The sequence below is a fragment of the Bufo bufo genome, chromosome 1 (assembly GCF_905171765.1).
Source record: "Bufo bufo chromosome 1, aBufBuf1.1, whole genome shotgun sequence".
Lineage (NCBI taxonomy): Eukaryota > Metazoa > Chordata > Amphibia > Anura > Bufonidae > Bufo > Bufo bufo.
In genome coordinates, this window is record NC_053389.1 from 453,242,711 (window position 1) to 453,256,144 (window position 13,434).

Below are 13,434 nucleotides of genomic sequence, written 5' to 3' on the forward strand. Positions count from 1 at the left end.
TGGTCAGGGGTGGATTAAGTGCATCATAGGCCCAGAGCTGTTTCCCTAACTTGGGCCCCCTCCCTCCATTTTTCCCTGACCATCCCACTTTTCCGTGTTCTGCCCTATAGTTACTTTTTTCTAGTAAATATTAAATATTTGGCTATAGCCCAGTCACGTCAGAACTATGCAGTCATACAAACCCCAGGATTACACCCTAAATTCCTACAGATGCCAGGATCAGACCCCAAATTCACACAGTTCCCAGGATCAGACTCTAAATTCATGCAGACCCCTGGATCAGACCCTAAATTCATACAGACCCCAGGATGAAACCACAACAAATTCATTGAGACCCCATTACCCCCATTCAACCAACACCATCCCCTAAATAGAGACCTCAGACCAGATTTTTTTAAAAAGTGCACACCTCTTGTCTTATGCTCAGGATGCTGCCACCACTTTAGGTCCACTGTGGTCCTGCTTCAGTACTAGCTGGGTGCCAGTGATGCACTGTGACCTGACGTCGCCCTGAGGTCATAGTGCACCCCTACGCTGTCAGGACATAGCTGGGCAGCCTTACATTAGGAGCTGCTGCTACAAGTTGATTGGAGGAGGCCCGTAACAGTGAGTAACGTAACCTCCCTCGCTCACTCCTTCCACTCACCCCTCCTCTGATGGTTTATCACAGCATTGCGGTGGCAGCACTGCTCATTGTTATACAGCGGCAGATTGTTATAAGTAAGGGGCGACTGCCCTAAACAACCCTATTATGATCCTCCATTGGCTGTGGTTTATTTTGTAATTGATGTACCAAACAAATATAACTTTATTCAACATTGCAATGCACTACAGTATAGAAAGTTGGGAGCATCAGTGTTAGATAATAATCCTTATAAATGCCATTATCATTTCACCTTGTATCTAACACCGGTGCACTTGATATCTTATTTTCTATACTTTATTGCATTATAATATTTAAATACTCGTATATATACTGGGGATACTGAACTCATTGAGGAGTTGACAACTATCTAGAGGTGTTCTAATGTGTTTTACCCATTAAAGATCTTTTGAAGGAGTTTTCTGCAGCTTTATTATATTGATGGCCTATCTTTAGGATATGACATATATATTCTGTCTTTGGAGGTTGACTACAGGTATCCCAGTCCATCAGTAAAAAGAAGAGGCTGTGGTGCCCCAACGTTAAAGGGGTTGTCCGGGCTTTTATTGATGACCTATGACCGATCAGCTGCATGAGGAGACGGCGCATGCAGTCTGCACGTGTCATCTCCCTTCTATCTTCCTGTCCGCTGCTGTATATCTATGGCAAAGCAGCAGCGAGCAGGAAGAGAGAAGGGAGAAAGCACGTTGTCAATGCGTGTGCCGTCTCCTCATACAGCTGATCGGCGGGGGGCCGAGTGTCAGACCCCCGTTGATCTGATATTGATGACCTATCCTGATGATAAGTCATCCATATTAAAAGCCCGGACAACCTGCTGAAGTGAATGGAATCGAGTTACAGTACCAGGCACAGCCATAACCAGTGTTGGACTGGTATGCCTAGGGTCCACCAGTAAAATGTATTATGGGGGGCCCACTGTACAGCTAATTCTGCATCATTACACATTTATACATTTATTTTCAGTAGTAGCCTGCTGCCTAGCCTGTGCCTCAGAATGTCCTCCCCTGGAGACCCTGTTTCTGTGTCTACAAGTCATTTCAGTCACCTCATGCATCTATAATTATAAACTGGATAGTTTAAGAATCTACCCAATTTTTTATATGGACACAAAGGCTGGTTGAGGTACTGTACACTGAATATCTGTATATAGTACAGCAATGTACTGTGCCATATGGCACTTATGCAAGGGGTGGTGGGACTAGGGGCTCAGGGGTACACCGGGGATTCACCTGTTTCCCTGTGGGCCAGTATGTGCCTGGCCAGAACCTTATCTATGGTGCTGTTGCTATTGGAACAAAGGGAGCTACTTTCATTCTGGTGATCAGTGGTGGTCCCAGCAGTCAGTCTGCCAGCATTTAAATATTGCTGTCCTATCCTAAGCCCTGGAAAACCCCTTGTGCTCCAATACATCCAAGATAAAAAAAGCTGTAATTTTGCAATAGGTCTTGATTAAAATGTCCCATAGTTTTTTTTTCTACAGCTTCTATGCAAACCTATAGTTCACCATAGTTTCAGATTACTGCGAAAGGTGCACCACAATGATATGCAACTGACAACTCTGGCTAATCCCTCAAGCTGATGTTAAGAAATGAGACTTTAGCCAATGTATTCCTGTCAGGAACACATCGGAGCCCATTTGAACCACCATCAAGGTATCTCAGCGTGGCATGGGTTCCTACCACTAGACTACCTACGGTGTGTGAACACGGTCTGAGAGGTGCTAAGATACAACTTACAGCCAAGCTCCCACATACCTCCATAGTGAAATCACTCATGTAGTGGGAGAGATGATAAGGCTGCAAGCCCCACCTATAACAGGCCATGTGACACAGGCTACCAGGTGCAACAGAATGCTACCAGCAGTAAGCAATGGCGCATTCTAAACATATCAAGAAAAATAACTGGAATAAATCGGAGGAAACGCTCAAAAACCCCAAACACTGTGGTGTGTTTATAACCGGAGGAGCAATTCCCCCGATGTGTGAACACGGTCTGAGAGGTGCTAAAATACAACTTACAGCCAAGCTCCCACATACCTCCATAGTGAGATTACTCAGGTAGTGGGAGAGATGATAAAGCTCCCACATACGTATAACAGGCCATGTGACACAGGCTACCAGGTGCAACAGAATGCTACCAGCAGTACATAATGGCACATTCTAAACATATCTAGAAAAATAACTGAAATCCTAAATGGCCTAAATGGGAGGAAATGCTCAAAAACCCCTAACACTGTGGTGTGTTTATAACCGGGGGAGCAATTCCTCCGCATGTGATTTATGTATTTTTATATTTGCATCCACACATTATCCCATCTTGTGTAGGATGCCATTGTGGTGCATGTGGTCCGCTGGCGACATCCTCCATTGTATGCATTTTTGCTGGGGATTGCCGTTAGCAACGGATCACATGTGGAGGAATTGCTCCCCCGGTTATAAACACGCCACAGTGTTTGGGGCTTTTGAGCATTTCCTCCCATTTAAGCCACTTTATTTCAGTTATAGTTTCAAATTACAAACATCATCTGTGTAGTCTGTTCCTGCAATCATACTCCCTTCCATCTGTTCTTTACTGTCCCCAACAAATTTGGTAGATTAGCAGTAAGAACAGAAGAGACAAAAGGAAATAAGGAATATGACAGCAGCATGAGACTTAACAGGGTTTGTTTGTTACCTGTTACCCCTTAGGTCTACTTAAAGGCTATGTATATCTTTGGGTCAGTTTTTTTTTTTTCAATTGGTCTTTATTAAAAAATATGGAGTCTTTTTTTCTGTACATAGCTAAGATGCTCTAGTAACAGCCTTTGGATTTTCTCTCTTTTCCATCAGTTGGGGATTTTTTTTTAGCCCAAAATGAGTAAAATGCAATTATAAACAAAAACTACCTCCGAAGGTGTACATAGCCTTTAAGAGGTGTAAAAACAATGAACTGTGAACTGTAATCTACATGACAAACATAATGGTCAGACATTTGGTATATTAATGTCAATAATGTTATATTTCAGCTGAAAAATGTGAGAACAATTTTGTTCACCGAGATTGCATAAGCTGCTGTCCGCCAACTTGTACTTATGAAAAAGAATGCCTTGGAAGCAATCTGCACTGCCTGGATGGATGTTACTGTCCAGATGGTAAGAACCAAAGAAAATGCAAAATAAATAATACTGATTAAATGAACACCTTCAGTGATGTAGTTTATATGTATTCAACCACACCTTCATTAATGGGTGCCACAACAACATTAGCTGTAGATTGTCATGTATCAGCTTCCCGGATCTTCATCCAATCTCTGAACCCGTGAACAGGTTGTGCAGTATAAATTGTGATTCCAAATAGAACTGCACTTTAGGTCTCTGTTCACATCATATTTGAGCCAAAGTATGCCAGTGTGTAGACATACAGTAAAGAAAGAAAATATACCAATGTCCCAAAGGGTGCCAAAAGGACACTGTTTTGGCATCCATCAGTGAATATAATTGTATGGATTTGTCTGATGCATAAAATAGTTACTTTGCCAAGGTATACAGCAAATGTAAGGCTTTAATATAAAAGAGCCTAATAATGATGTTTTCAGCCAATAAAGTGTCAGTGCTCAACAGTAGGCACATTGTGGGAGATTTATCCAGATTGCCATTTCTAATGACAGTTAGATGTCAAGTTCAGGGGCATGAGATACACCAAAATTATTTAGTCATTCTGGCAGAAATGCCAGTATCTGCTCTGTGCACCAGAAGCTAGGAGCTGGTGTGGGTTTAAGGCATTACTTACATCAGAAATCTAGGGTAAGTGATAGGATATGCCTCACGACGATTAAGTCCCACCCATGTCCTCCAACTTTAAACAAAAGTACGTGTGGTAGAGGAGGGGCAACGAGCGGAAATTTTTCAAGCAAAACGAGGATTGTACAAATATTTGTGACTTTTTTTGCTCCACAATTCTATAATATAATAATAATGATAATGATAAATCCCCAATATTTTTATGATTTCCTTTTGGACTTCATTTATACTCATTTCTGATCTTCATCAGTAGCTTATTGAGTAATGGCTAAATAGCACTTTCTACCCTTCAGTAACATTGCTATGGTTTATTGGGCTTGGAATATTTCTGGAATGAAGGGACATGGTCATCTTCCAGTGATTTAGGCTGTGAGCCTTAGCCTATCCTCAAATGACCCAAAAATGTCAATCTACTTTCTCACTATCTTTGGTATGTAAAAACGTTTGTAAATGTCATCAGGAATATTTTAGGCTGGCGGTGTACTATGTCAGCCGGATTCAGTGGCAGTGATAAAAAGAGCAGAAATTGCATTCTGTAATTTTCTGATAAATTCATATAAAATGGCAGAGGATCTCAAAGCCGGATAAAAACATTTCCGCAATCTGAATGGAAAGAGATCCATTCAGGATGCATCAGGATGTCTTCCATTCCATTTTGTGACTTGCGCTGTAAGCTGCGGTTTTGTGTCCGGTCATAAAAACTGAAAAAATGGATCCGGCACTGAAAACAATGTAAGTGAATGGTGACGTATCCGTTTTTTAGGAGCCTAAACAAACTTTCAATGTATTTAGTGATAGATCTGATTTTTAAAGTTTTGATTTCACACAACTGCATCCTAACGGAACAGATGCATCCTGATGTGCAAAATCAAAACTGATCCTCTGCTGGATCTCAATATCGGAATTAACAACACAAGTGTGAAAGTAACCTTAGGCTACTTTCACACTAGCAGTTTAGTTTTCCGGTATTGAGATCATAGGGGCTCAATACCATATAAAAAAAAAAAAAAAGTTTTGTCTCCATTCATTCTCAATTGGGACAAAACTGAACAGCACAGAATGCTCCTAAATGCATTCCGTTCCGTTTAGTTGCGTTCCCATACCGAAGAGCAAACCGCAACATAGTTTGCTTTCCGTCCTGGGATGCGGAGCAAGACGGATCTGGCATGACACACAATGCAAGTCAATGGGGACGGATCAGTTTTCTCTGACACAATCTGACACAATAGAAAAGAGATCCGTCCTCCATTGACTTTTAATGGAGTTCATGACGGATCCGTCTTGGCTATGTTAAAGATAATACAATCGGATACGTTCATAACGGATGCAGATGGTTGTGTTATCAGTAACGGAAGCGTTTTTGCTGAACCCTGCCGGATCCAGCTAGCGTGAAAATAACCTTAGTTGGTCATTTTTACTCTCCCTTGAATGCTATGATGTAGCTTATTAGTTGTAACATTTACATTTTGTAAGATATGTGTATGCCTATAGAGTCTCAATGGCTTATCTTTTCTTCTTGAACTAGGGCTTATCCTGGACAACGGCTCCTGTGTTTCTGTGACCAGCTGCCCCTGCATCTACCATGGGACAGCCTACCCAGCGGCTTCTAAAATAGAACAGGAATGCAGCATGTGGTAATTATTGCTAACGACATGATCACATCTATAGATTTTTATATTTCATAATGCTGTACACAGACACAGATTGTAGTTGCATCCGTCCCTGTGCCCTGTGGAGCTCCCAGTCGAATTACTTACAGGCATACATACTAGGTTCAATGCCATAGATAACCTACTAGTATGTTGTTAGATACATGCATGTATACTCTATGTAAATATTGTGAATATATGGAACTGATTTCTGCATATGTTTAATGCTACGTTGCAGTATTTGCACTGGTGGTGTTTGGAACTGCACAGAACATGAATGTCCAGGTAAACCCTTAAGACGATTATTATTTTACTTTTATTTCTTGCAAAAGTTAAATTATTAAAAGTTATATTATTATGTTTGTTTGGATTACTTGGAAATTTGCTAGTTCTAAACTCTAAACTGCTATTCCAACTTTATTGCAATATTGTCATCTATTTAGCTAGCCAAGTGTAGTAGTTAAAGATCGATGAATTCACACAAAGCACCATTTTATGCCATGGATTTGTACAAATAGAATCCACTGAAACATCCGCACGTTACATGCAGATTTTGATGTGGATTTGAATTATTGTGTATTTTACACTTTCAATAATCCACATGTAACCCTAGCTGCAGACAAATCCGTGGTCTGAACCCTATCGGCTCTCAGAATGAGACATTTCATAGTAGCCTGTTGGTAAATTTGGATAGTGGATCAAAAGTAAAGATTTTGCATGAAAGATTTTCAGTTTTTACAGGGAGTTGGGCTTTATTTACTTATTGGCACAGGAGGCACTTGCCCGTGCCCGTGCTGTGGACCACAAATTGCGGTCCGCTAAGCACGGGCACCTGCTGTGTGGCAGCCGCATAGGGATCGCGGCCCCATTCACTTGAATGGGTCCGCGATCCCTCTGTTCCGCAAAAAGATAGAGCAAGCTCTATCTTTTTGCGGTGCAGAAGGACGGAACGTAACCTCTGAAAGCACTCCGTAGTGCTTCCGTAGAGTTCCGTGGTTCTGTTCTGCATCTCCGGATTTGCGGACCTATTGAAATCAATGAGTCAGCATCCGTGATGTGGAATGGCCACTGAACGGGACATGTGTATTGCGGATCCTCAAATGCAGTCCGCAATACGGGCACGGGCTTCACACGGTGGTGTGAACGAGCCCTAACCCATATGCCCTAGGTTTTTTCTTGTTAGAGACTCAACAGAATGGTATATGCAGTCAGTAATGCCTCGTTTCCACTGAGAGGATCGGTTCGGGTCGGCACGGTTTGAAAGATTTTTAATGGTCCGGTCTATTTAGGTGAGCGTTTCCACTGCAACTTGGGCCGCCGGGTCCATACGTGGTTTAGAAAAAAATGCGTAGCGTGACGTCACACTAGTGCGACAACAAACGCGACGCTACAAACAACAAAGATGGAGGTCATCCAGCAGCTCGTGTTTTATGTTGCGCTTACGTTTGACGTTATTCAGGCCGCCAATCAGGAGAATGTATTGTGTGACGCAAGTAGCTCCGCCCTAACCGAATCGTTCCATTTTTCTATGGCCCTACATCTGAAGCAGGATCCTGAATGGTGCGGTACGGTTCATGATGTGGCTGCTACAGGGTCCACATTCAGGCAGGAGCTTTATTCCACAAGCTTGCTTAATGTAGCGTGAGCCTAGAGCTCTTGCAATAAACGTAGGCATTAGTGGATGGGCACTGGGTGGTCTGGACCTCCTGAGATGTCCACTACTGCCATCAATAATTGGTGGTAACAGATAAAACTAGTACCGATCCATTTTTAATCTACCGTTACGCAATCTTTACTGCAGAAATTCTCTTCTCTTTGACAGCTGAGTGCTCTGTGGTTGGAGATTCTCATTTCACAACTTTTGATGGGCGTTATTTCACATTCCTGGGATTGTGTCAGTACATTCTGGTGAAGGGAACTGGAAAAGATAAATTTACAATCACATTGCAGAAATCTTTTTGCGACCAGGTAAGGACAACTTGGCAAATAACATGAAATATTTGATAATGTACTATGAAATTTAAAAGCTACTTTCCTATTTCATACACAATAGCAATTAGTGTTGAGCGAAGTTCTTGAAAATTCGATTAGGTTGCTGTGCAGAATTTTACCCAAAAAATTGTTTGTGACAAATTATTTCATCACAAAGCGCATTTCTTTGAAAGTAGTGGGTGCAATGACAGGGAACGGCGATTGTGTCGCTCACCGTCATTGTAACCCTCAGATGCTGCGTTCGTCACTGATTGCTGCATCTGACATTAATATTAAGGTCTATAATAAAAAATAAAATAAAAATCATACTTGCCTCATCCATTTGATCACGAAGAGCCCGCCACCGCCATCTTGATTGAAAATCCAGTGCAAAATCTTTAATCAAGATGGCGGCGGCAGGCTCTTCACGCTTAAACAGATGAGGTGAGCATGATTTTTTTTTAACCCCATTTCAGGGAAAATCGATTAGTTACCATAAAGCATAAGGAAATTTGGCTTTGTGGTGAATCAAATTTTCCCTGAAATTCGAATCGAAGTCCACTTCGGACACTTTGATTCGCTCAACACTAATAGTAATATTAAATAAAGCAGATCTCCATGCTTCTCCATTAAAGGGGTTTTGTCACTTCAGCAAGTGGCATTTATCATGTAGAGAAAGTAAATACAAGGCACTTACTAATGTATTGTGATTGTCCATATTGCTTCCTTTGCTGGCTGGATTCATTTTTCCATCACATTATACATTGCTCGTTTCCATGGTTACAAGCACCCTGTAATCCATCAGTGGTGGTCGTGCTTGCACGCTGTAGGAAAAAATTCCAGCCTCTCTGGTGGTCGGTATCTTGGGAGATCACATAGGCTGGTGCTTTTTTATAGTTTGCAAGCACAACCACTGCTGCTGCACTGCAGGGTGGTCATAACCAAGGATACGAGCAGTGTATAATGTGACAAAAAAATGAATCCAGCCAGCAAAGGAGACAATATGGACGATAACAATACATTAGTAAGTGCCTTGTATTAACTTTCCCTACATAATAAATGCTATTTGCTGAAGTGACACAACCCCTTTAAAGGATATGCTCCCTGATAGGCGCACTGACATGCACAGCCGCCCTCCATTCATTTCAATGGGGCTGCCGAAAATAGCCGAGCACTGGCTGGGCTATTTCCGTCTGCCCCATAGAAATGAATGGGAGCAGGGGCTGCGCGGTGCACTCCCATTCACTTGTATGGGAGCAGCGATTGGTGGTGGATGGACCCCGGGAAACCCGGGGTCCTCCAGTCACTGCTCTCCCCGCTCCGTTCTCTTTATAGGTGCGGGTCCCAGCGGTGGGACCTGCACCTATCAGGCAATGAGGGCATATCCTAGCAATATGCCCCTATTGTATGTGATGGGAATACCCCTTTAGGGCTATATTACACCGCAAGATGTACAGGCAGTGTGAGCGTCGATGAATGAGCGTCGACATATCCATTGGCAGCCTCATTACAAAGGCAGATGCAAACTGAATGCATGAGGAACGATTCGTTCCACCCTCATTCAGTTCCATTCATTATTCCTAGATCTGCTGGCAATAATCGGGTATCTTTCACCTTGATGAAAGATGCCCACCGCCTGATGAATGAGCTTGTTCGTTGGCTGATTGACTGCTCGATTGTACGAACCAAATATTCATATGATTAGTTGTCCCTTATAATTGGCCTGAAAATCGGAAAGTCTTATAGAGACTTTAGACTGCAGCAATACATTGCATGATTGTTTCAAATCTGTCAAAATACTGCCAAAGCAAAAAACACCAAAATGGGCAGCATAGCAATGGTTCAAAGCCACAGGTGAGACCTGCAGCATAAATTCACATGCTGTGTGTGGATTGAAACCCCATTTCTGAAATCTCATCCACTTCCCTGAAACTGTAAATGCACAAAATTCCACTGGGGAGAATCGGCAGCATTTACTCCACGTGTGGTTGTAAGCTCACTGAGGCACTGACTGACTTTGTGGTGGGCTTATGCTTACACACAGCAGTCAATCTGAACAAACTGAGCTCTACTTTAAAACTTGGGGGAGTGAAAGCGTGGCATCCAAAGCCTTTGACAAGACAAGTGGGCTAAACCAGACTTCCTCCAGACCAGGCATGCTCAACCTGCGGCCCTCCAGCGGTTGCAAAACTACAACTCCCAGCATGCCCGAACAGCCTAAAGCTAGCAGCCTACAGCAGGGCATTGTGGGAGTTGTAGTTTTACAACAGCTGGAGGGCCGCAGGTTGAGCATGCCTGCTCTAGACGCAGATAAGTTGTGATTAGGGATGAGCGAATTGACTTCGGCTTCGTTAGAATACTGTACGGAGCGAGTGCTCCGCACAGTATTAGAATGTATTGGCTCAGATGAGCTGAAGTTATTACTTTGCAATGTCTCGCAAGACTTCGGGTAATAACTTCAAAGATTAATTACTACTGTAAAAACCCTTTTACCGAACTCGGGTCCAAGTTATTTTTTTACAGTAGAAATACATTTTTGAAGTTCGCAAAGTAATAACTTCGGCTCATCGGAGCCAACACAGTACAGTATTCTAACGAAGTTTTATGCAAATCGACTTTGGCTGTTTCATCCGAAGTTGATTCGCTCATCTTGATCACGGCTGCGTTCCAGGACAGGAGCTTAAAAGCAGATAAGCAGCTAACAGCGAAGAAAATCCAGGCCAAGTAAGCACTGCTCATAGACAGTGGTATTCACTTGTGTCAATGATTTATCTACTACACAATGGTAGAGCGCAGTTCATATATTAGTTTGTATACATGGGGCCACATGACATGCATATAAAAAAAATCTTCAATTTACTGATTAAATTTTTATAGAAAATGACACATGTCTTTTGTATTATTGCTTTGCCATTCCTCGAGTATCCCGCGCATGATTGCTCAAGAATCAGTTTTATTACAACACAAACCGGTGTCTTAATAGAGTACATCAATCTTCTGATTGGCAAGAAACACTTCACTTTACCACAAGGCAGATGAATGAAGCTTCTCACTTGACTGGCTGGACTCAAGACCTTGTCTGAGTTGAGCATTGATAGAACATACAAATTTTAGGATGTCATCCAACTGAAGAGCCACGCTAAAACCAACAAATAGTTCTACACAAACGCTTCTTTGTTTAGGACTAGGTTACCTTCAAAGTCCTGGAATCTAAGCCCATGCAGCAGGTATTTGGTTTTTAGAGCCAAGCGAGGCACTTCTGCTGTGTGGATAGATGAACAGCTAGACTGAACGATACTACACTTTATCTCCCTGAGAATGGCCTCAGGAGAAATAATGCAGCAAGTCCTGCACATCCATAATGTGGTTATCAAGTTGTAACCCATAACCATGACAGTAAGATGGGGCGGTGTATCATGAAATCCATTATTTTACTGTTATTTATTGATTCCTAAAATGACTATTACGTCTTAAAGGGCATCTGTCAGCAGATTGGTACCCATTAAACTGGTTGACCTGTTACATGTGCGCTTGGCAGCTGAAGGCATCTGTGTTGGTCCCATGTTCATATGTGTCCAGATTGCTGAGATGAATGACGTATTAATATATGCAAATGAGCCTCTAGGAGCAACGGGGGTGTTGCCATTACACCTAGAAGCTCTGCCGCCTCTGCAACTGCCTCACCTTCTCCAATTTGACAGGAACAGGCGGTGTAAATGTCATCACACCTGACCTGTCAATAAAGTGGAGAGGTTGTGGCAGTTGCAGAGGCAGCAGAGCCTCTAGGTTTCAGGGCTCATGCACAAAAACATATTTTTCTTCCGTTACCGTTCCGTTTTATTACAGGTCTGTATACGGAACCATTCATTTCAATGGGGCTTGATAAAAATGGAGATGACTAGGAAAGACATTGTTACAATGGACCCTCAAAAAATGGATGCAACATGGACGTCACACGGATGTCATCCATTTTTTTTTGCGGATCCGTGTTTTGCGGACCACAAAATACATACCATCATGTGCATGAGCCCTAAAGGCAACGCCCCCATTTCTCCTAGAGGCTCATTTGCATATATTAAAACATAATTTTTCTCAGCAATTCGGGCACATATAAACATGGGACCAACACAGATGCGTTCAGCTGGCAAGTGCACTGGTAACAGGTCAGCCAGTGTCATAGGTACAAATCTACTGACAGATGCCCTTTAATGATTATTTCAGGGCTGTAGCTACAATGGGTGCACAGACAGAAGTTGCACATTGGCCCTGGCATCTAAGGGGACCCAAACCCCATTTTTCACATAAGGTAAAACACCTTTGTAATGGATTTTTTGTTTTCTTCTTCAGCACTCTGACCATACATGCATTCAGTCAATCACACTTGTGCTGGATGAGGATATTAATAAACAGGTCACTATCTTAAGGAATGGAGATGTCCATTTTGGGCCTAACCAAGGTCTTATACTGAATGGTAAGTTCTCTAGGGAAATACGATATGAATAACAGACATATAACTACTGGTTGGGTAGTTACCATGATTTGAAGGGGAAATGTGCTGTAGAAGAATTGATAGTTCGTAAGAGATGTACAGGTCTACAAACAGAAACGTAACTTTTCTCTGCTGTGGAAACAGAAAATCCAAACTTTAAAGATGACAACTACGAAGATAGCAGAAATATCATCTACTATGAGATAGTCCATCTCCATCACTATATTGTAACCGGTAATGATGAAGTGCAAGAGAGAAAATTAGTGAAAACACTCAAGAGACAGACTAAAAGCCATAGTAACCACAAAAATCTTTCTACTTTCTGAATTCACATACTACTTACAGTAATGATCGAATGGGGTCCTATTTGAAGCTTTGGATGGGGCCCATGTTTGCTTGTCATGCCTCTGTTTCTAGACATAGACCAATTTATATGCCTGGCACTAAGTGAAGCATCAGTGGCTAACCCCCCCCCCCCCCCCAAACAACTGTAAGTACGCTAAACAAGTACAGTAATGTCAGACATTGAAGTGCAAAATGGGGAGAAGCACCAATTCCTAAAAAATGTTAAATGGAGGACAGCCAAAAGCTTAAACAATTACAAGCGAGACATATGCCATACAATGACAAGTCAGATAAGGCACATCAAAAAGCACTTGTTAGAGCATTATGTATAAAAAGAAGTTCACATATAATATGCCCTGTATGTAAATGACCACACAAGAATAATATGAAGAGTCTGGCCACATCCAGAGCATGTGTAGTGGATTCCAGGACACCTCACTTCACTGTGCATGCTCTGGATAGAGTAAAATAACATATTTAGCTTTATGAATTATTATTTATTTATTTACACAGATTGTTTTATATCAACTTCCATAGA

At 42.1% G+C, this 13,434-nt stretch overlaps 1 protein-coding gene across 1 annotated transcript in view; it reads left to right on the forward strand.

Moving 5' to 3' along the window:
- Positions 1–13,434, forward strand: part of OTOGL (otogelin like) — a 307,829-nt gene that overhangs the window by 106,224 nt on the left and 188,171 nt on the right. Inside the window, exons 11-15 of the mRNA XM_040412979.1 lie at positions 3,669–3,794; positions 5,968–6,076; positions 6,330–6,376; positions 7,914–8,059; positions 12,410–12,533. Coding sequence (XP_040268913.1) covers positions 3,669–3,794; positions 5,968–6,076; positions 6,330–6,376; positions 7,914–8,059; positions 12,410–12,533 — 552 coding nt within the window. The remainder of the gene's footprint in view (positions 1–3,668; positions 3,795–5,967; positions 6,077–6,329; positions 6,377–7,913; positions 8,060–12,409; positions 12,534–13,434) is intronic.